Source organism: Glycine max, chromosome 11 (assembly GCF_000004515.6).
Source record: "Glycine max cultivar Williams 82 chromosome 11, Glycine_max_v4.0, whole genome shotgun sequence".
NCBI classification, from domain to species: domain Eukaryota; kingdom Viridiplantae; phylum Streptophyta; class Magnoliopsida; order Fabales; family Fabaceae; genus Glycine; species Glycine max.
In genome coordinates this window covers 38,568,812-38,590,164 of record NC_038247.2, presented here as the reverse complement: position 1 = coordinate 38,590,164, position 21,353 = coordinate 38,568,812, and the positions used below count along the sequence as shown (strand labels likewise).

Below are 21,353 nucleotides of genomic sequence, written 5' to 3'. Positions count from 1 at the left end.
AACTTTAACTCATAAAAACATTTATTTTATTTTTGTCTTCTTATTTTTCTCATGTAATTGCTTTCTATGATTTCCCATTCAAAATATAGAATTTGAAGCGTGTGATCCAACAAAAAAGTGTTTAAATCAATGCTTTAAATTCATACTAGCTTAATGTCTAATGTCTTGCATGAATATTACACACGGTTATTAAATTCATATTTTATAACTTACATAATTATTTTTTATTGTCATTATGAATTTTTATATATTATGAACTATTTACTTTAAATTTTAATAAATGTATATTAATAAATATGTCAATAAATATTTAAATATGTTTTTATGTATACACATGTTGTAGAAAAATGTTATTATTTAGGTGTTGTCCTAAGTAGGATATCTTTCACTTTGGTGATATCTTGTATGTTCCTTTTTAAAAAAAGCTGATTTAGTTATTTTATTTTTTATATTTTGTATAATTGTGTTATTGGTATGAAGTATTTAGTAACTTTGAGAATGATTAATTTTTGTTAAAAAGTGATATTTGTCCACATAGCAAAACCTTCTTTTATAATATATTTTTAAATTTAATTAATTAATTTAAAATTATTATATGTACGAAAATATTATAAGCAATAAGCTGAAATTATTAGTAATAGTGATAAAAATTAATGAAATCAGTTCGATATATTATAAGTATGATGCAGTTTAATTTATTTTTTATTTGATTTAAGTACTAATAATATAACTAATAATTTGTAAATTGATTCAAATCATTATTTATTTAATTTTTGAAATAATAATATAAAATTTTTAATAAACTTTTTTATGAATAATATATGTAATAATTGATTGATTATATTTTTTAAATAGTATTATAAACCTAGATCAATAAAAATATATATTTGTTTTAAATTATTTAAGGTAATTGTATTAATATATATAAGAAATATTATAATTTATTGTCAACATAAATATTGTGAAATAATTTTTATTTAAGATAATAGTATTATAGTAGTCCATACCAGAGATTATGTGCAAAAATTTAGATAATAGTATTAGTTGATGATTTATCCATTAATGTTTGTTACATTAATAATTAATAATTAATAAGTAATAATAATATTTTGTGTAATATAATAATTTATTATCATGAATATCATTATAATATATAAATACTATAATTTTTAGATAATAAAATATAAAGTAATGATATTAAATATAAATCATGAACATAAATTCTATTATTATTATTATTATTATTTTGAAATGTTCAAATCGTAGAAATATTTCGAATCATGAATTTTTTTTAATTATGTATTGAAATATATATTAGTATTATCCACTAATAGAAATCAGAATATATATTTTTAGTTTGAGATTATTTTAATCATAAAAAATTGACTGGAAAAATTATTACCACAAATTAGTTTGTATATGCAAATCATATATTTTTTTTAATTAAGTAAATTTTTTTAGACAATTCAGTAATCATGATTTTGATTTAATAGAGAAGAATAAAATAATTAAAACAAACATTCAAATTTACTGTATTTAACGAAGAAGAATAAAATAATTCGAAGGAATATTCGAATTGATTGCATTTAATAAGAAAGAATAAAATAAATAAAAGTAAAATGGATTGCTTTTAATTGAAAAGAATGAATATCAGATTATAATCTTAGTGCTATTTTTCCTACAAGTGCATCATATAAGTTTCTTTAAAAGCTGAATTTTAACTTGCACAAAAACTAATTTTATTTTATAAAAAGATTTATTTTCTCATGAGTTTTTGGATTAGTGTATTCAGGACCTGATGAAGCTTGAAATCAACTAGGTAGAGTTGCACTTTTCTTCAAGGCTTGAATAAAGTTCTTAAAATGAGATACCAAATAATAATTGAAAGAGACATTTCAATTCTCAACCCTACACATTTACGTCGTGCTTGGGTGAAATGGCCTAAAGAAACTTAAAAAGATCGCCATCACTAAAATTTCTATCTAACCGTATCATGTGACATAGTCACCCCCAAAATATTCAAATTCCATTAAGATTCTTACATAAAAATATTCAGATGGCATCCATAGATGAAAGAAAAAATGAAAGGGTTTTGGTCTTGACTCCCTTAAACTCAAGTCAAGCCTGCTCCTCTGCATGTTACCTTTGGTTGTTAACATGAGGTGTCAAGAATCAAGATATAGTCATATCATCACAGTAGAGACCAAGACTATTTTAAAATAATTTAAAACACATAAATATCAAAATCAACAAACAAAATTTAATCATATTTACAAGAATAAAAAACAACATATTCAAGCGTTGAAAATATAATGCAGGCAATCAGAAGAGAGACATCTTCAACATCAAAGTAGAGCAGAAAGAGAATAAATTTATATGCAACACAAAACTTCCCTAACGGGAAAAGGTAAGGTTGGGAACTTTAAACTACTATGTATCTGGGGATCAATCAGCCACACTAATCCAAAATAAACACAACCTCATCATGACTGAGAGAAACATTGTATTCTAAAAGCTCAATAGATAAAGATGCTGCTCCCCTTGAAAGAAGTCCAAGTCTAAATTATGTACAGAATTGTCCCCATGATCAAAGAATTTGTCCTAAATGAACGAAATTCTGACAAAATAATATCTTACTGGATTTTGAAATACCAGTACGAGTGACAAAACAGTCATCAAAATCCCAGTTAAAACCACAATGAGCAGCTCAAGCTGCACAATAAAACTGTGCCATAAATAACCTCTCCTTGATCATCTGGACTCTCTCAAGCAATTCCCAGGCAACAGAAATTTGTACTTCTGTGCATTTTCCAGTAGATAAGCAGGAAGATGAACTGCAGAATAGGAATGGGGTATTGGTCCCATTTTACCAATGATTTCCTTGAAAGTGTATTCCTCTGGTAGCATATCAAATAAATCAGCCCCTTTGCAGATTACATCTTGAATTCTCTTGGGATTTAAATAATGGGAGAATCTGACTCTGTCGTTATGACTGTACGCTTTCATCTTAAAGATGAAATCGCTGATATGGCGGAAGCAAAAGCTGCAATGCCAACCAGCATCCGCCAATAAGTTATCGGACTGGCGGTAATGTGCATACCTAGTCTTACCACTCTGATATCTGTGAACAGAAGCTCTCCAGCTGCCATCATCCATGAGAAACTCAAAGGAGTATAGATAGTTCTTCAGCTGAAGATGAAGGACTGAAGGCACGTCGTCACACCACCTCAAGAGGTTAATAGTGTGAGCACTCGGAATCTCGTCAACATCTGACATAATCAACAAGTCATCATCTGTAATACCAGCTATCTTAAGGAGTTGGTCCAATGCCACTCGCTGATACGCCTCCTCAACAAACGGGTTTTCTCCTTTCTTAAACCTCCCACCAATAGTTCCATAAGTTAACCGAGACTCCACAAATTTGAACTGCTCCCGGTTGCCTTTGAAGACAAAAGGTTTTGGCCTACCAGTAAATGTGGAATTTGACTCAAGGAGAACAAACTGTGTTATGTAAGGATACAACTCTCTCCAGCGCAAGTTTAGTATTTCCAATTCGTTACTGAACAACACAGCGTCATACACACGTCTCGGGAACTCACGGACTCCCCAGCCGTGAAGTCTGCAGAGATTCTCCATCGACACATTTTCGTTGTAGTAATGTGGAATGACATGGAAAGGCTTGGGTGGTTTCTCCCATAGTGGCCGCAGGAAGTAGGAGATTTTCTGTCCATGCAAGTATATTCCAAAGATGCACATTGGCACAACAGCAAAAAGAAATATGCAGGTTTTTACATCCACGCCGCGTAAAATGCAGCGCACTCTTGACATGCCCGATACTTGACTTGACTCCTGTATCATTAAAGAGCAAACATCTAAGTCAACATTCATCAAGAAGGATAATACAACAACATTATAACTTGACAATGCAACTTCATTCCACCCTGTAAATAAATCAAACCATGATCCATATGCCAAATTTTCCCTATCTATTGATGTTTTTTTTTTCAATAATCATTGAACGTAACACCAAGGGGGCAATTCTAATCAATAATAGACTAAAAAGCTGCATCTTGAACAGATCAGACACATGCAAAAAACCCAAAATGCAAATTGTTAATTGTTCAGCCGTTCCAATCCCATTATGGCTGCGCAATCAAACCCCTCTCCCCCCTCATAAACAAAAGAAAATGAAGAAGAAAGAATCGAGAGTCTGAATAAGCATGTGCATGTGCCATAAATTAAATCCCTAAGAAATAGTCCAGCATATTTGCTAAAAATAGGCTTAAAAATCCATGCTTTCTCAGATAGCCAAATTTAGATCACAAAAATCACGCACACATTAAAACGCACAGAAAAAAAAAAAAAAAAGGTCGACTAGGGTACAGAATGGCCACGACCAGACACCATTTTCATTTTATCATTTTAATAACCCCCCAAACCAAAGACGAGATTAATCAAAGGGGGCAAATCGAAGCCACGACGATTAATCAAAGGGAGCAAATCCTCTCACAAAAATCACGCACACATAAAAAAGATGGAACTTTTTTTCTTGTATGGAATGATAATAATTACCTGGCCACAAACGTCGCCGCATAAATCATCGGTCTTCTTAGGGCAGTAATGGCCACCGGAATCTCTCACCGCACACCACATTATTAGAGTTCAATCCAAATCCAAATCCAAGGAAACCAGATCGATAGTGAAAAACACTCGCTCCGATCCAAATCCTCTTCTGGCGAGAAGCAACAAGGAACGGGCGTTGTTGAAGGATAAATAAAAGCAAGGGGTAAAGGCGTAGGGTTTTGTGGTAAGGAGTGAGACAGACACTGAAAGCCAAACGAGGAAGTTCCGTTGAGGTATTCCTCTTTGGCTGTTTTTTGTTGTGTTTGTGTTGATGATGTTTCTGTTCTTCTCAATGCCACTTGTTTTTGTTTCAATTCCAATTAATCACCGCCTCTTCCAAATGTGTATTTATGTATAAATAGCCATTAGCTAAACCCAAAACTCATTTCTAGTAAAACACCTGTTCTACACGCGCATTCGTTTTGTTTCTTTTGAACATATCTTCTACTTACTTAGTCACGCAGCATAGCCCCTCTATTATATATAACTTTCAAAAAGTGTATTAATTAATTATCATAATATAATTTCGTTTTATTTTTATACAGCTCTCGTAGTAAAAACCAAGTCTTGATGTAGGTTACATCGTTCGTGAGTTGTTCTCTCTTTCGGATTTTTTCTAACGTTGCCACGTGGCGGCCATGCTTTGTGATTGGGAGCGCGTAGAATCCAAGACGACGTCGTTGCTTCCTAAGCGACAATGGGTGTTGGATTCGAGTGAGTAACGCTGGCACGATGTTGAGGTTTGGTGGGGGAAGGATTGGCTACGGCCATGCGCACCATAACACTGTGTAAGGCAATTGGGTGTAGGGTGGGGCCCATACCAACTGGGTTAATTGTGTTGAGGGGCCCTACCACGACGTTGTCGCCAACTTTCTGCTTTCATTCCGATGCTAATTATAGAAACGGTCATCTTATTCATTATCTTAAGGACAATGATTCAAATATTAAAAAACATAAAATATAATACTATTTGATAAAAATATATCATAAAATTTTAAATATATATATATCTTGAGCAATAAGTTTTAATTGAATATCAGTGTGTAACTTTTTTTATGTTTTCATTGTAATATCCTGACAAAAATGTTTGTTAATTACTGTATTATAAGTTTAATGATAACTAATAAAAATTAAGCACCATATATACATGATAATTTATTATATAAATAATAATATAAAATAATTTTATATTATCAATGTATAAGTTATATTTTCTTTTATTATTTAAAAATAGATAGTTAAATTGTTAGAAAAATAACAATTTTAGTTAAGTATTTTTTATTAATTTTGCACTCAAAGTATATAATTAAGTAATAAAAATATTAAAATTTATGTTATTATTAATATTAATATTTATTTATTTACTGTGATTTTAATAAGAAATATTTATTCTTCTTTTTTGGTATTTACGAAATATTTACTCTTTAATCATTATTCTTCTAATTCTAATTAGTAAAACTGCAACACTGTGCGACAAGCCCTAAGCAGTTCTGCTAACGATTCAACGAGGAGCACCCTACCACTCTACTACTAGTGAGTATTGACTTGACTATTTTACGTTTCCTAAACGACTCCAATGAGGCAAATTTACGACAGAGGGTCATATTTATAAAATATTTACGGATTAGGGTCCCTTTTGAAAGAAATTGCAGGGCGGTATGTTCTGTGTTGGATGCCGCCAGTTGCATCAGCGGTTCAGGTGGTGCCGTCACTAGTTGTGGCGAGAATGGGGCTGACGTGGCTGGGTGCCGCCAGCACCAACTGCGGTACAGCGTCTGCCGCCACTAACACCAGCGAGACACTGGACAACCCGCCAATGCCACTGGCGGGACATTTCTCTTCTTTCATAAGCTTGCTGCTTCGTTGATTTTGAGGCATGCAAGAAGAGAGAGGAGTCGTACTACACAAGTTTCACACTTCCTCTCATGTTTTTACTGCATTTGGAACTCTTCACTCTTCTCGACATCTTCATCTCTGTCAAGTTTCCATAGCACAGAGAGAAAACTGGGTGGGTTAATGGTTTTCTTTTCCTTTCCCTCAGATTTTTCTTCTCTTTCACTCTCTGGTTTTCATACCTCATCTCACTGATTGTGCCCTTTAGCTTTTTTTTTTCCACTCTGGATTAGTTAGTGTGGTGGCTTCACTTGGGAGTTGGTACATTCACTCGCTCACTCATCTTTCAATGGCATAAAAAAAGTTTTGTTTTTTGGGGTTTTTTTAATTCACTTTTTGCATTTGGAGTATATGGGTTGGAATGAAATAATGAAAGGCTTTGGCTTCCGTTATTGGTTTCTTCATTTGCATGTTTTTTCTCTTTTGGGTTTCTAGAGAATCTTGCACTTGCAGTGTAAAATGCATTTAAAGTTTTGATTTTTTTTCCTCTGGGGTGTGGCTAATTGATTTGAAATTGGTTGGTTGTGTGTGTTTGTGTTGTGCAGGTGTTTTGAGATAATAATGCTGAGGAAGAGGAACATGTCAGTGCAGAAGGATCAACACCACATGTGTGAAGCCAATTCGGAGCACTATTCTCAATCTCATCATGCTTTGGTGGGGCACTAATTCGGAGCACTATTTATTTTTACTATATTTGTCGTTCAATGATTTGGATTCATTTACTACCATACCAACTAACCCAGGTCCTCCACTTTCGACTTTGAATTACATTATTGTTATTCGTCTTGGGACGTCGGAGAAAACTTTGCAAATGGTATTTGATACGGGCAGTCATCTCACATGGACCCAATGTTATCAATGCAAGTCATGCTATGAACAAGCCAATGCAAGATTTAATCCATTAAATTCTTCAACATATGAGGCTTCAGATTACTTAGATGATACATGCAAAGACCTCATAAGCAGTGGACAAGGTAAACAATCTTCAATTTAAAATCACGTTATTTCAAAACAACGAGTAAGCTTAATTGATTTTTTTTTATGCAGGTCCGTTGCAAATGTCCCGCCACTGGCATTGGCGGGTTGTCCAGTGTCTCGCTGGTGCTAGTGGCGGCACAAGTTGTACCGCAATTGGTGCTAGCGGCACCCAGCCACGTCAGCCCCATTCTCACCACAACTAGTGGCGGCACCACCTGAATCGCTGATGCAACTGGCGACATCCAACACAGAACAGACCCCCTGCAATTTCTTTCAAAAAGAACCCTAATTCGTAAATACTTTATAAATATGACCCTCTACCGTAAATTTGCCCTCCAATGACTGATCCTTTTTATTGTTTGAGTAGAAATATTATTTTTATAATAATTTACCCAATAAATACTATTTATTGTTCGAGTATATAAAAAAAGAAAAAAAAATGAAATGTGATCAAATAAATTAATAAAAAAGATGACAAATGCTACACGATGGTTATACTTTTTATATTCATAATAACCAAAAAAATTTAATATATCATTTAATCACAACTCGTAAGGATTACTTTTTGTCGAGGTGAGACTTGGATTATTTTCAACACATTCTCTCACGCCAAGCAATTTTTGGACTCGGGGCATGACAAATTATCGGTGTTTGTCACCACAAAGCGAGAACTAGCGGAAGCGTAGTCCCAGGATCAGAATTGACTCTAATATCATGTTAGATTTTAACTTAAAACCAATTGGTATTAAGTGAAGTTGTCCAACATGTATATAAGCTACACTCCAAGAGTGAGACAAATGTAGGACTTGAGTATTTTCCAACAAGAATAATATAAGATTAATTTATAATAATATTATTATTTTTATGTATTTATTAATTTTTCTTCATCTTTTCTAAAATAATAAGGACGACTATTGTTTTGGGACTTACAAATTACTAATAAATTGCATTCATCTTCCAATAACTAATCATTAATCATGACATAACTACATGAATAAATACCCAAATTAAAAAAGATAAGAGGTTCTTATGATTTTTATTGACTTATATGTCAACTAATGAAAAGCATGCAATCTTTTTTCGTGAATTAAACGGTAGGAAAGAAATGATACCACTAAAGTTATCAGGTGGGGTATCATTCGCATATTTAGAAAATTAGTAGAAATCCAACTCATGGGATCGTTGGACAGCAAACTAGGGAGAGTTTACCTGAAAATAATAAATTTATATCTAACAAGGACTACAATTACACTCATTCTAATTATTATCATTATTACTTTTAAAAAAATATTATCATTATTAAGAATTAGATAACACAAAAGCCTTGTAACCAAGAACAGATAACACAAAAGCCTGTGTTTCCAATTCTACGATAAAACTCGAACAGTTATGCAATCCAATGTTTGCCAGTTATGTTAATTACTTTTATCTGTTTAATGAAAACAGAATGCACATCTTAGAGACTAAAGACTCGATGATTCCAGCTCCGGAGTTTGGTATCAAGGGAAGCAATAAATAGTGCAGTAATATATTATTGAAACAATTGCCGTGAATTGGAGTTACAAGGATAATATCCACAGATTTTGCTCATAATTCTGTTGTTAGGTTATTGATATCACTTTAACAGTAAGATAAAATTTTAAAGCATAAACTATTTTTTAGTTCATAAAATTTTTAAAAAAACTATTTTTAATTCCTGAATATTTTATTTTTTTTAGTTCCTGAAGTTTTTTAATCCTTATTTTTAGTTTCTGATTTTTTTGTCCATGTTTTTAATCCTTTTAAGTTTTAATGGACTATAAGTAAGGAGGAAAAAAAGTTGAAGAAGTAAAACAGATAAAAAAAAAAATTAAAAATTAAAAATAAAAATTTTGAAAAATTTAGGACTAGAAGGATAATAAATTTAATATTAAATGAATTTGTTTGAATTGTTTATAAGAAAGTTACTAATGCTTTCATGGGCCATAATTGCTTTTATGGTCATGGGTTTACCATAAAATTCAACTGGGAAGAGACTAGGAAACATCAATTTAGAAGGAGAAGTGGACGTCTATTTCAAACCCAAACTTCACGGATTACACGGTTTTGTTCATAATTTGGCATAACTACAAAGACCCAGTACTTGCCAAGAAATTTCAAAAAGTAGGCTTTGATATTGGTCCACGCCACTGAAGTCAAAGTCATTTTATAATATATATATATAGCATCATCATTATTATATGATAAAGACAATCTTTCTTTTAGTAATTTTCTTTATCCTTTGGAGTATATCCTTCAACCATTTTCAAAATTCAAAATACCTATTAAAATTAATTACTATCTTGTTACATTTTCTCTAATTTTTTTTTTTAATATTGTAGCTCCTTCTCTTCCCTTTTCTTCCTATTTTATTTTTATTTTATTTTATAAAAAAAATGTACACAGACATGGAATGCCTCTATTTCATGTAATATAAATTTAAAAGAATGGCAGGGTGAAAATGTCATTTCCATTTTCTTGTATATTACTTTTTTTCAGAATACAAATAATCATGCTAGCACGCATTTTTTTTTAGCAATTTAAATGCATTTTGTTCTTATTAAAATCTTTAGAGTCCTGTTTTTCTTAGCGTGACTTCTTTTTATTAATCATATCTCCAACACGGTTTCATGTGAACAATTAATTATACACACGCTCACAGAACTGATTTACTTGATTAAAATTAGATGCTATTTTTTTTCTTTTATTTAAAGAAGTGTGAATAGTTCAGTTAAAACATTTTAGATTTCCCTTAAAAAAACATTTTAAAGATTTTATTTTAAATTTACATACATGCAATTTTTTTGGTTCAACCCTGAGTTTTCCTTTTTTATATATCAAGTGTCGTGAGTATGTTGAGGAAACTTTTAGGGAATTGATATTGTTGTCCCAAAATTACTTTTGGTCCCTACCATGCAAGTGCATTTATCAAAATATCTTTCTTTTTTTTTTTCGTTCTGTTTTCTCCCATATTGGCACCCATCCCTCACCTTTGTGATTCTTTTTTTTTTCTTTCAATTTTCTAGCAAAACAATGAAATCATGATTATTATGTTAAAAATTCATCCAGATTTTGTTGTGTTATAATTTATGTAACACAACCAAATCATATTTTTTTCTAGAAAAATATACATTAACAGAAATATGATTCCATTATATGCTTAATTAATCTCATTTATATAATAACATTATCATTTATTGTATATTTTTCACACATCTAATAATACAACAAAATTATAATTTCATTGCATTATGAGAATATGAAAATATCATGCAATAAAATCACAACTTCTTTTAATTTTTTTTTACTCCATTAATATAATAAAATGATAATTTCGTTGTGCATTAGGAGAAATGATATTTTTGAATGGTGATAAAAAGTCAATAGCAACCCCCAACTGTTATTGTGTGAATTTATATATTAAGTGCTTATTTGAGCCTCACAAATTTTATTCAAACCCCATGAAGAAACTTTTGTTCATATCCGAAAGTTCAACTTGGGCTAAGCTTTAGGGTAGGAGAAAAGAAAAGCGTTTTGGACCTTACGGTGTGTGCTGTTGGGCCATTCTGATAGCACGGGGCTTTCTGGGGAGTTGCTACGTGCACCCAGCATTATTGCTGGGGCACCCAGCAAACAGTGAAGTGGCAAAATTGCCCTTCAATAATTCTTCTTCCGGAAGAAGTATTTCCGTAAACTTTTCGGAAAAAGTTTTTCCGAAAAGTTTCCGGAAAAAGACTTCTTCCGGAAGAAGAATTTGGGAATTCCGGAAGTACCCACAAACTTCGTCCGGAAGATCGTCATCCGGAGGTTTCCGGAAGATCGTCATCCGGAGGTTTCCGGAAGAAGTTTCATCCGGAAGTTTCCGGAAGAACCTTCTTCTGGAACTTAACTTTTTTTTTAAAAAAAATTATTTGATAATATAATTTAATTTTAATGGATAAACTAAATTATAAAATAATTAATATTATTATACATAAATAATTAAATAATTAGTGAACGTATGTAACGAAATAAGAATTTTCATTTTATAATAATAAGTAAAAATAAAATAATATTTAATGCGTATATAATGACGATTTTGCCCTTGTGTAATTTTCTTTAAATTAACGCGTAAACGCTTCTTTCTACTGCGCTTTCGCTTTCTTCGCTTCTTTTTACTGCCTTTCGCTTTCTTCTGCTTTGTTTCTTCCGATTGCTTTGTTTCTTCCGGTTGCGCTTTCGCTATTTTGTTGGTGGTCCCGTGAAGTATTTAGAGATTCGGTGGTCCCGTGTTCGGTATTTGAAGTTTTGTTAGTGGCTGTTCTTCCTATTTTGTCGGAGGTACGCTTTTATGGGTATTTTTTTTCTTTTCCGGCTACTTTTTAGAGAAGAAAAGTAGTAAAAAAATGTGTATCCGGAAGAAATTTTAGGCACTGAGGCCTTTTCCGGAAGAAGTGTTGCCGGAAAACACTTCCGGAAGAAGGTCTTCCGGAATGTTAAATTATTAACATTTTTTTTTTATTTCTGTTTTATAATTTTTATATATATATATTTGTTTAATAATGGATTATTTGTTTAATTAGGTATAATGGTATATATTGTGGACATTAAAATTTATAACAATAAAATTCATTTAATAATTTTTTTGTTTTATAATGGTATATATATATATATATATATATATTTCTGTTTTATAATTTTTTTTATTTCTGTTTTATATATGTTGTGGATTATTGATTTAATTAGGTATAATGGTATAATATTAAATGATTTAGGTAACTTAAATGTATAATGGTACAAAAATGTTTTATTAGTTGTTTATTATAGTGATAAGTTTAGTTTAAGTAAATAATGTAGTTATAAATTTAGAATATAGTGATAATTTTAATATAGTCGTGTATGATGCATATGTCCTATTAATATGTTTGTTATTTAAGGTGTAGTAAATTTTTGGATGTGGTTATATGATAATTTGAATGTACTTGTGTATGATGCATATGTCCTTAAGATGGACGAAGATCAATGGAGGTATGACTTTGCGATGTCACAAGAAGTTCATATGGATTATGATTATGATAATCAAGAAGAATGTGGAGTGAATGAACCACATGTCGATTGTTCAAATGCTTTTAATACATCTCAGGTAATCATAGATAATTTGAGTCATTGGTTGAATTGATGGTTTGTATGAAAATTAATGTGTTAGGGTTGCGTTGTAGGTATTCGCTACTCGAGATGATGTTTTGCAATGGGCTCGAACAGTTGCCCATGAAAATGGATTTGTTGCAGTGATTATGAGATCTGACACAGAGACCGGTAGCAGAGGAAGAAGTTCATTTGTGTTAATTGGGTGTGAAAGGAGTGGTACGTACAAGTGTAGAAATAAAGAATTCGTTAGAAAAGACACCGGGAGTAGGAAATGTGGTTGTCCCTTCAGGCTTCGTGGGAAACCAGTGCGTGGAGGGGAAGGTTGGATGGTGAAGTTGATGTGTGGGATTCATAATCATGAATTGGCGAAGTCCTTAGTTGGACATCCATACGCCGGGCGATTGACTAAGGAAGAAAAGAAAATTATTGCTGATATGACAAAGTCGATGGTGAAACCGAAAAACATCTTGCTAACGTTGAAGGAACACAATGCCGACAGTTACACCACGATAAAGCAAATTTACAATGCAAGAAGTGCATATCGTTCTTCAATAAGAGGAGCTGATACCGAAATGCAGCATCTGATGAAGCTTCTCGAACGTGATCAATACATTCATTGGCATAGATTGAAGGATGAAGTTGTGGTGCGTGATCTGTTTTGGTGTCACCCAGATGCAGTAAAGTTATGCAATGCATGTCATCTGGTATTTTTTATAGACAGTACCTACAAAACAAACAGGTACAGACTCCCACTACTTGACTTTGTTGGAATGACACCAACGGCGATGACATTCTCTGCTGGGTTTGCATATCTGGAGGCTGAGCGTGTTAATAATATTGTATGGGCTTTGGAACGATTTTGAGGCCTATTTTTAAGACACGATCGCCTCCCTCTTGTTATTGTCACTGACAGAGACCTAGCACTGATGAATGCAGTGAAAACTGTGTTTCCCGAGTCTACTAATTTGTTGTGCAGGTTTCATATCGATAAGAATGTGAAGGCGAAGTGCAAATATTTAATCGGCGAAAAAAATGCGTGGGACTGTGTAATGGATAACTGGGGTACTTTGGTTGATTGTCCGTCCGAATACGAGTTCCATGAGTCATATCAGAAGTTTCAAGTTGCTTGTTCGCCTTGGCCAATGTTCGTTGACTATGTTAACGACACATGGATTATCCCCCACAAGGAAAAATTTATTACAGCATGGACGAATAAGGTCATGCACCTAGGCAACACAACAACAAACAGGTATTAACAACTGATTTTATTTTTTAGTAACGATTAATATTAAATGGTATTTAATTGTTGTATATTTTCATGTTTGTTGTGTATTTTAAATGTAGGATTGAATCAGCTCATTGGGCTCTCAAAAGAGTACTACAAAATAGCGTTGGAGACCTATGTAGTGTTTGGGATGCCATGAACAACATGATCACGCTGCAACACGTCGAAATTAAAGCATCCTTTGAAACCAGTACGCATGTGGTTGGTCATGTATATAAAAAAACCTTATACAAGAGGCTTCTTGGGATGGTTTCGAGGGATGCTTTAAATCAGATTGCTTCTGAGATTGACCGTCTACGTTATCTCGGCAACAATCTCTCTTCTTGTGGTTGTGTGATGAGAAGCACGCACAGGCTTCCTTGTGCATGTGAGCTTTCTAGGTATACTGCTAGCAGCATCCCATTTGAGTCAGTCCATCTTTTTTGGAGGAGACTTTGCTTTTCAGACCAAGGGTTATGTGAGACGGAAGTCACCATCAAGGAAGAAATAGAGGTCATATCTAAAAGGTTTGATGAACTTGATGTGGCTGGCAAAGTAAATCTGAAGAGTAAACTTCGAGAAATCGCATACCCTGATCATAACTCTATGTGCCCTCCTCCATCAAAGGTGAACACTAAAGGTGCACCGAAGAAACCGATGAAAAGAAGTCAAACATCCACAAAGCGTGATCCATCTTACTGGGAGTATGTTGATGCTTTTCATTCTGTTCAAAGCAGCAACTCTCCAGTGAAACGAAGTGCATCATGTTCTCAACCGCGTCAGCCAACAAGGATCATCCCGATGTTGGATCAATTTATGTCATTCTTTCAAGGTTTCATTCGTGACGTTGTGGATGTGAAAGCGGACGGTAACTGTGGATATCGGTCCATTGGCGCTTTATTAGGTATGGGGGAAGATTCGTGGCCGTTAGTGCGTAATTGCTTACATGAACCTCTTAGGTGGCACAGAGAGATTTGAACAATTAAAGTTGTCCCTACTTGTTGATGGATTTTCAAAGGTATGTTTTTAGGTTAATTTTTTTTAATAACAATGTTTAAATTACTTACATGTGTATGTTTGGTTCATTCAGGTTAGTGTGGACAAGTGGATGGATATAACAGACATGAGATATGTGATTGCTTCACGGTATAATGTAATCCTTGTATCGTTGTCCCAACAACAAAGCATGACATTTTTCCCTCTTAGAAGTCAACCACCACCTGACTCTTCTGGCCACCGCATCATATGTGTCGGTCACGTGTTTGGAAATCATTTTGTTCAGGTACATTGAATATAGTTAGTGTAACAATTATGCAATGACTTCGCTTGTTCGTTTGGCACGGTCAGCGCATGATATAATGTTTGTTCATGTACAACAGGTTTATTTGAAAGACCATTGTCCGTTGCCGCCCCCAGCGCTGTTGTGGTCAACCAATTGTTATTCTCAGGCAAAGCAATGGGCAATTCCATATATTAGTAGAATGCAGGAATACACAAGCTTGATGTCATTCAAAACACACTATGTAGACCTAAATGAAGACTAAACATTCATTGTTTATTTATTTGTATTCATTATGCGATATAATTCGTTGTAACCCGTCACTAACCAATTAATATTATCAACTACTCGTTTGGTTAAGCAAGGAAATTGTTGGTCCAACAAAAATCATTTACGCGTACAGCATACATCATTGTCATAATTGACAACACATAATGACATGCATGCGTATTACAGTTTGAGCGTGACAACACATTGGTTGACTTCAGTACACATTTTGAAACTAGCAGTCGCTCGACAACACATTGGTTGACTTGACTACACATTAGCGACAACACATTGGCTGACTTGACTACACATTTACGCGTGTCTATTTTTTTGTAAACAAAGTTAAACAAAGGCTCGGTCACAACCATCTATATATATGGCAGACTAGGCTACTAAATCACACATTATCTTGCTTTCAAATAATCTCCCAACTGATACACAAACTATGGCATTTCTAGAAGAAACTAGCAGTTAGACGATTGTCAACTCAAGGTTGGCTTTCATTTATCCAAATGGATCGATTATTCACAATGATACTGGGGTTTACTTCCAAACTTCAACTCCGGTGCCCATTCGAGTACCAAATAGGTGTGATTTTGCAAGCCTAAAAACCAGAATACACAATACCCTTCAGCTATCCGACAAACAATTTTTGGATGAAATTCACTACCGAAAGCCATTCACCGATACAGGTAACCAAATTCGCTTTGAGTGTATCAAATTGATAAATGATGACGATGTCAACACAATGTTAATGTGTAATGATCAATTTTCTTGTGTTGGTCCGATTGAGTTATTATGCACCGTTGGAAGAACACCAGATGGAATAATAAACTTACTTGAACGCACTATGCCTCGTATTCATGACGCGATCCTGTATTACAACGGCAAATGGAACATGCCACCGCAGAACAAATTTGTTGGTTGCGCGTTCACAGGAAAAAATCCTAAGAAATTTCAAATTCCTTCAACATGTACCATCGATGAACTGAAGAATTTAATCAAGCAAGTTGCACCTAAAGGGATTCCCCCTCTTGGAATTCACGAATCACAAACGGTAAGACGATTGTTTTTCCGCCAACCAGCTCGGTTTGAGTATTCAGATACGGTTATAAAATATTAAATAAATGAGCTGATCACCAACGAAGAACTGCTGAAGGTGTTAGTACAATCTAACTACTGGAAAAAATATGGACCAATAGAAATTTTAGCTGTCTTTACTAAATATGTTGAAGACGAGGTCAGTGGGACGTCGCTAAACAACTGAATGTCATGTTTAATTTTTTGTTTTTTCGTTGATGTAACCTTTATATGTTTACGGCGTGTTTAATTCCCATAATAAAGTTGAATGCGTTGTTTCAGTGGTCCAAAAATTTAATTGTTAAAAGGGTTCATTTCATATTTTTTTGGATTTTGAGGCTTTGTTTTGACGTGTTAGTTGACGAAACTGGGGAACGGGACTATTTTTTTTGGATTCTTTGACGTCCAAACATGAGAAATGGCTGCCCTCCATTGTCTCAGGGCACAGGCACACCCACGCAAAAAAATCCCAAACATGGGTACTTGAACATGGAAAAAGGGTTCATTTCCTATTTTTTTGGATTTTGAGGCTTTGTTTTGACGTGTTAGTTGACGGAACCATGGAACGGGACTATTTTTTTTGGATTCTTTGACGTCCAAACATGAGAAATGGCCGCCCTCCATTGTCTCAGGGCACAGGCACACCCACGCAAAAAAATCCCAAACATGGGTACTTGAACATGGAAAAATGGTTCATTTCCTATTTTTTTGGATTTAGAGGCTTTATTTTGACGTGTTAGTTGACGGAACCGGGGAACGAGACTATTTTTTTTGGATTCTTTGACGTCCAAACATGACAAATGGCCGCCCTCCGTTGTCTCAAGGCACAGGCACACCCACGCAAAAAAATCCCAAACATGGGTACTTGAACATGGAAAAAGGGTTCATTTCCTATTTTTTTGGATTTTGAGGCTTTGTTTTGACGTGTTAGTTGACGGAACCGGGGAACAGGACTATTTTTTTTGGATTCTTTGACGTCCAAACATGAGAAATGGCCGCCCTCCGTTGTCTCAGGGCACTGGCACACCCACGCAAAAAAATCCCAAACATGGGTACTTGAACATGGATAAAGGGTTCATTTCCTATTTTTTTGGATTTTGAGGCTTTGTTTTGACGTGTTAGTTGACGGAACCATGGAACGGGACTATTTTTTTTGGATTCTTTGACGTCCAAAAATGAGAAATGGCCGCCCTCCATTGTCTCAGGGCACAGGCACACCCACGCAAAAAAATCCCAAACATGGGTACTTGAACATGGAAAAAAGATTCATTTATGTAATTCTTACAAACAAAACTCATGATTCTAAAAACTTATGTTTTTTATGTAATTCTTACAAACATGGAAAAATGGTTCATTTATGTAATTCTTACAAACATGGGTACTTGAACATGGAAAAAGGGTTCACTTATGAATTATTAATCATTTTAAAAACTTTTATTTTTTATGTAATTCTGACAAACAAAACTCATGATTCTAGGTTCCCTTTTTTTAAAAATAAATTTAAAACAACCGTAAACTTCCCTTAAGGACCACAAACAATCGGAATAACAAACTATATTATAAAATAATAAACTGTGCAAAACACGTCAACTATATTAAACAAAAACTGTAATAATTACAAATATTCATGTCAACTACAACACAACAAAATAAATACAATGATCAATGGTCCGTGCGGCGTCTCTAACGAGCCCTGACCGTCCCATCAGCACTGGGTCCCCCTCTCGCGATCGTCAGGCAGTCCTGCATAATGTCATATAACTCTGTGCCTGCAGTGACTATCCTAAGGTTGAGCACATGCTCCAACCTCTGTGCAATCGCCTCATATCCCTCGTAATCATCCTGTCAAAGTCAGTAAAAACATTTATTATGAAATTCAAAATAAACAACAACTCATAAAACATTAAACGCGCAAATAATCTTACCACATATGGAGGGGGGTCAAATGCCACTGGAACCTGGGGGCTGGGCGGCTGTATGTAGTCCTCAGGGTCTGCAGCTGGTGCATCCCTCTGCTGGTCAGCTTCCTGGGTCGGTGTCATGAAAGGGTGAGATATGCGGAAAAACCACTCAATGTAATCCGCAGATACCTGCCCAGGTACTAGACAAGGCTGACCCGCAGGTAGTAAGTGATCCGCAAACTCCATCCACCTGTCATCTATCTGATCCTGTGACAATCGTGCACTAACAGGCGGCGGAGGGATGCTCTGGATGTAACCGAACTGGCGTACCACCCTCTCCGGTCGAACTGTGACGATCATAGGACCCCATCTGAGCTGACCCTGGAACGATGAAATCTCCTGAAACGCCCTAACACCCCGATGCTCCGTGTACGGCAACCAGGACACATCTGTGACGGTCAAACCATCACAACGTGCCCTGTAGGGTGCTCCTGTGATGCCCTTCATGTGCGCCTTCGACGTCAACCACCGGGAAGCACGTGGGGACGTCTCCTGGTATGTATCGTCAGTCACGCACTGATGCACACTAGGGAAGTGCTCATAGATCCAGCACTACACAATAATTGAGGTTAACATAACATAAAAACATGTTTAAATCATAATCGAACCTAACATATTAATAAACACAAAATTTGCCTGAAGTAGCGTCAAGTACCCCGCAAGCTGTCGGGTGGTGGTCTTACAAGCCTCATCTAACTGGTCGTACATATGAACCAGCGCGGCAACCCCCCAAGCGTAACCACCACTATGAGCGAGGTCCCGGAAAGCGTCAAGGTGGACCACATGCACGTATGTTGCACTCTTATTAGCAAAAAGAGTGCAACCGACAAGGTGCAGCAGATAAGCGCGAGCTGCGACAATCCACCGCCGGGCCTGACATCTGGTCTCATAAATGTTACGAACTCATCCTAATCGTACATATGCTCCACGTGTGAGTGCTGTCTCCGCTCTGGCCTCCTCCGCAGACACTTCCAGCAACTCCGTGAGCAAGAATTTGGCCTCCTCCGTAGAAAGAGCGTGGAAACTGTGCAAGGCGTCAGTGATGGGCAAATGTAGAATGGACGACACATCATCCAATGTGATCGTCAGCTCTCCTACTGGAAGGTGGAAGGTGCTAGTCTCACTGTGCCACCTCTCCACAAATGCGGATATAAGTCCAGGATCGCCAGTAATAACTGAACAATCTATCAGTGGACTTAATCCTGTGGCAGCCACCAGGCCTTCAATCTCAGGCACTGGCCTCCCAATCAGTGTCACCTTCCTCCCATGTGACACTAACTTCAAATCAGGACGTTCCTGATTTGAAGTACAAATTATACAATTATTAAAAAAAATTAATCATAAACAAATAAATAAAAAATGACAAATAATTAACAAATTAAAATACCTGTCCACTCCACACGGCATGTGCAACATGCTCGGCAAATGATGTGAGCACTGACGGGTCACGTGGACCACCAGGGAATCCCTCTGCAGCATCATCACCATCTGACCCCTCACCACTATCAGCACCCTGTGCGTCCGCACGCATCTCAGGTGCCTCCGTAGGCTGCTCAAGGACATCATCAGTCATGTCAGCGACGTCCTCAGTCATATCACGTCCCTCCGTAGTCATCTGATGAACGCGTAGCCTACGGGCTGAGGCAGTAGGCCTACGCCTCTCGGGAACATCGCCAGCATCCTCGTCAGCAGCTCTATCTCTACCTACAACTCTATCTATGGCACGACCTAAACCTCGTGTTCTGGCCATGATCTGTAAATCATGTCGAACACGTATTTTTTTCGGTCAAAATATACACAATTTTCTTTATAAAAAATCAACTTTATTTATAAACAAATAAGACTAACTTAAATCAAATTATTTTCACACATACACGACCTAATTTTAAAAAAAAAATTAAACAACTTCATTTATATAAAAAAAACAACTAATGTAAAATAAAATTATTAATAAACATGCACAACTTAATTTTCTTAAAAAAAATTAAACAACTTCATTTATAAAAAAAAAACACAACTAATATAAAAATAATTCATTACTAAACATCCACAACTTAATTTTTTAAAAAAATTAAACAACTTCATTTATAAAAAAAAACACAACTAATGTAAAAAAAATTAATTAGTAAACATCCAACTCTTAATTTTAAAAAAAAATAACAAACTTCATTTCTAAAAAAAAACACAACTAAATTACTTAGTAAACATCAACAAGTTAATTTTTTTTAAAAAAAAATAAACAACTTCATTTATAAAAACAAAACACAACTAATATAAAAATAATTCATTACTAAACATCCACAACTTAATTTTTAAAAAAAATTAAACAACTAATGTAAAAAAAATTATTTAGTAAACATGCACAATTTTTTTAGTAAATAAAATACTTCATTTATAATAAAATAAACTAATTAATTATAAAAAATTAGTATTTTTATAAAACTTCCAAAACACACAACTTTAATTATAAAAATAGACAACTTCCTTTTTAAAGAAAAAACACTAATTTAAAAAAAAATAATAAACAAAAACAAACACAACTACTTTTATAAAAAAAAATTAATTTACAAATTAATATTTAGTAAAAATACACAATTTAAATTATAAAAAAAATATGACATAAAAAACCCAAACTTCATTTTTCATAAAATCTAAAAAACAAAATAACCAAAATAAATAAAATAATTCATTTAAAAAAAAATAAAACAATTTCTGTTTAAAATTTTTTTTTAAAAAAAAAACACAAAAAAAAAACAAAAAAAACACTTCCGGAAGAAGTGGTTCTTCCGGAAACATTCCGGAAGAAGGGGTTCTTCCGGAAAGGTCTTCCAGAACTTTGAAAGTTCTTCCGGAATTCTTCCGG

The 21,353-nt window shown here is 34.4% G+C and overlaps 1 protein-coding gene and 1 long non-coding RNA gene across 2 annotated transcripts; one reads left to right on the top strand and one right to left on the bottom strand.

The window, feature by feature from the left end:
• Positions 1–2,351: 2,351 nt before the first annotated feature.
• LOC100780085 (uncharacterized) lies at positions 2,352–5,073 on the bottom strand. Its single transcript, XM_003538553.5, has 2 exons — positions 4,573–5,073; positions 2,352–3,849 (listed from the first exon to the last, which is right to left on the bottom strand). Exons 1-2 carry the CDS (start codon positions 4,651–4,653, stop codon positions 2,752–2,754), a joined length of 1,179 nt encoding a protein of 392 aa, XP_003538601.1. The 5' UTR covers positions 4,654–5,073; the 3' UTR covers positions 2,352–2,751.
• A 10,049-nt stretch (positions 5,074–15,122) lies between these two features.
• On the top strand, positions 15,123–15,382 carry LOC121173090 (uncharacterized). The gene is made up of 2 exons (XR_005887242.1): positions 15,123–15,185; positions 15,283–15,382. It is a non-coding gene; the product is annotated as an uncharacterized lncRNA (long non-coding RNA).
• The last annotated feature ends 5,971 nt before the right edge of the window (positions 15,383–21,353 follow it).

Coding starts and splice junctions, on each gene's coding strand:
- LOC100780085 (XM_003538553.5), bottom strand. CDS start 4,653: ATGTGGTGTGCGGTGAGAGATTCCGGTGGCCATTACTGCCCTAAGAAG. Junction 3,850..4,572: donor GCGGCGACGTTTGTGGCCAG/GTAATTATTATC, acceptor TTAATGATACAG/GAGTCAAGTCAAGTATCGGG.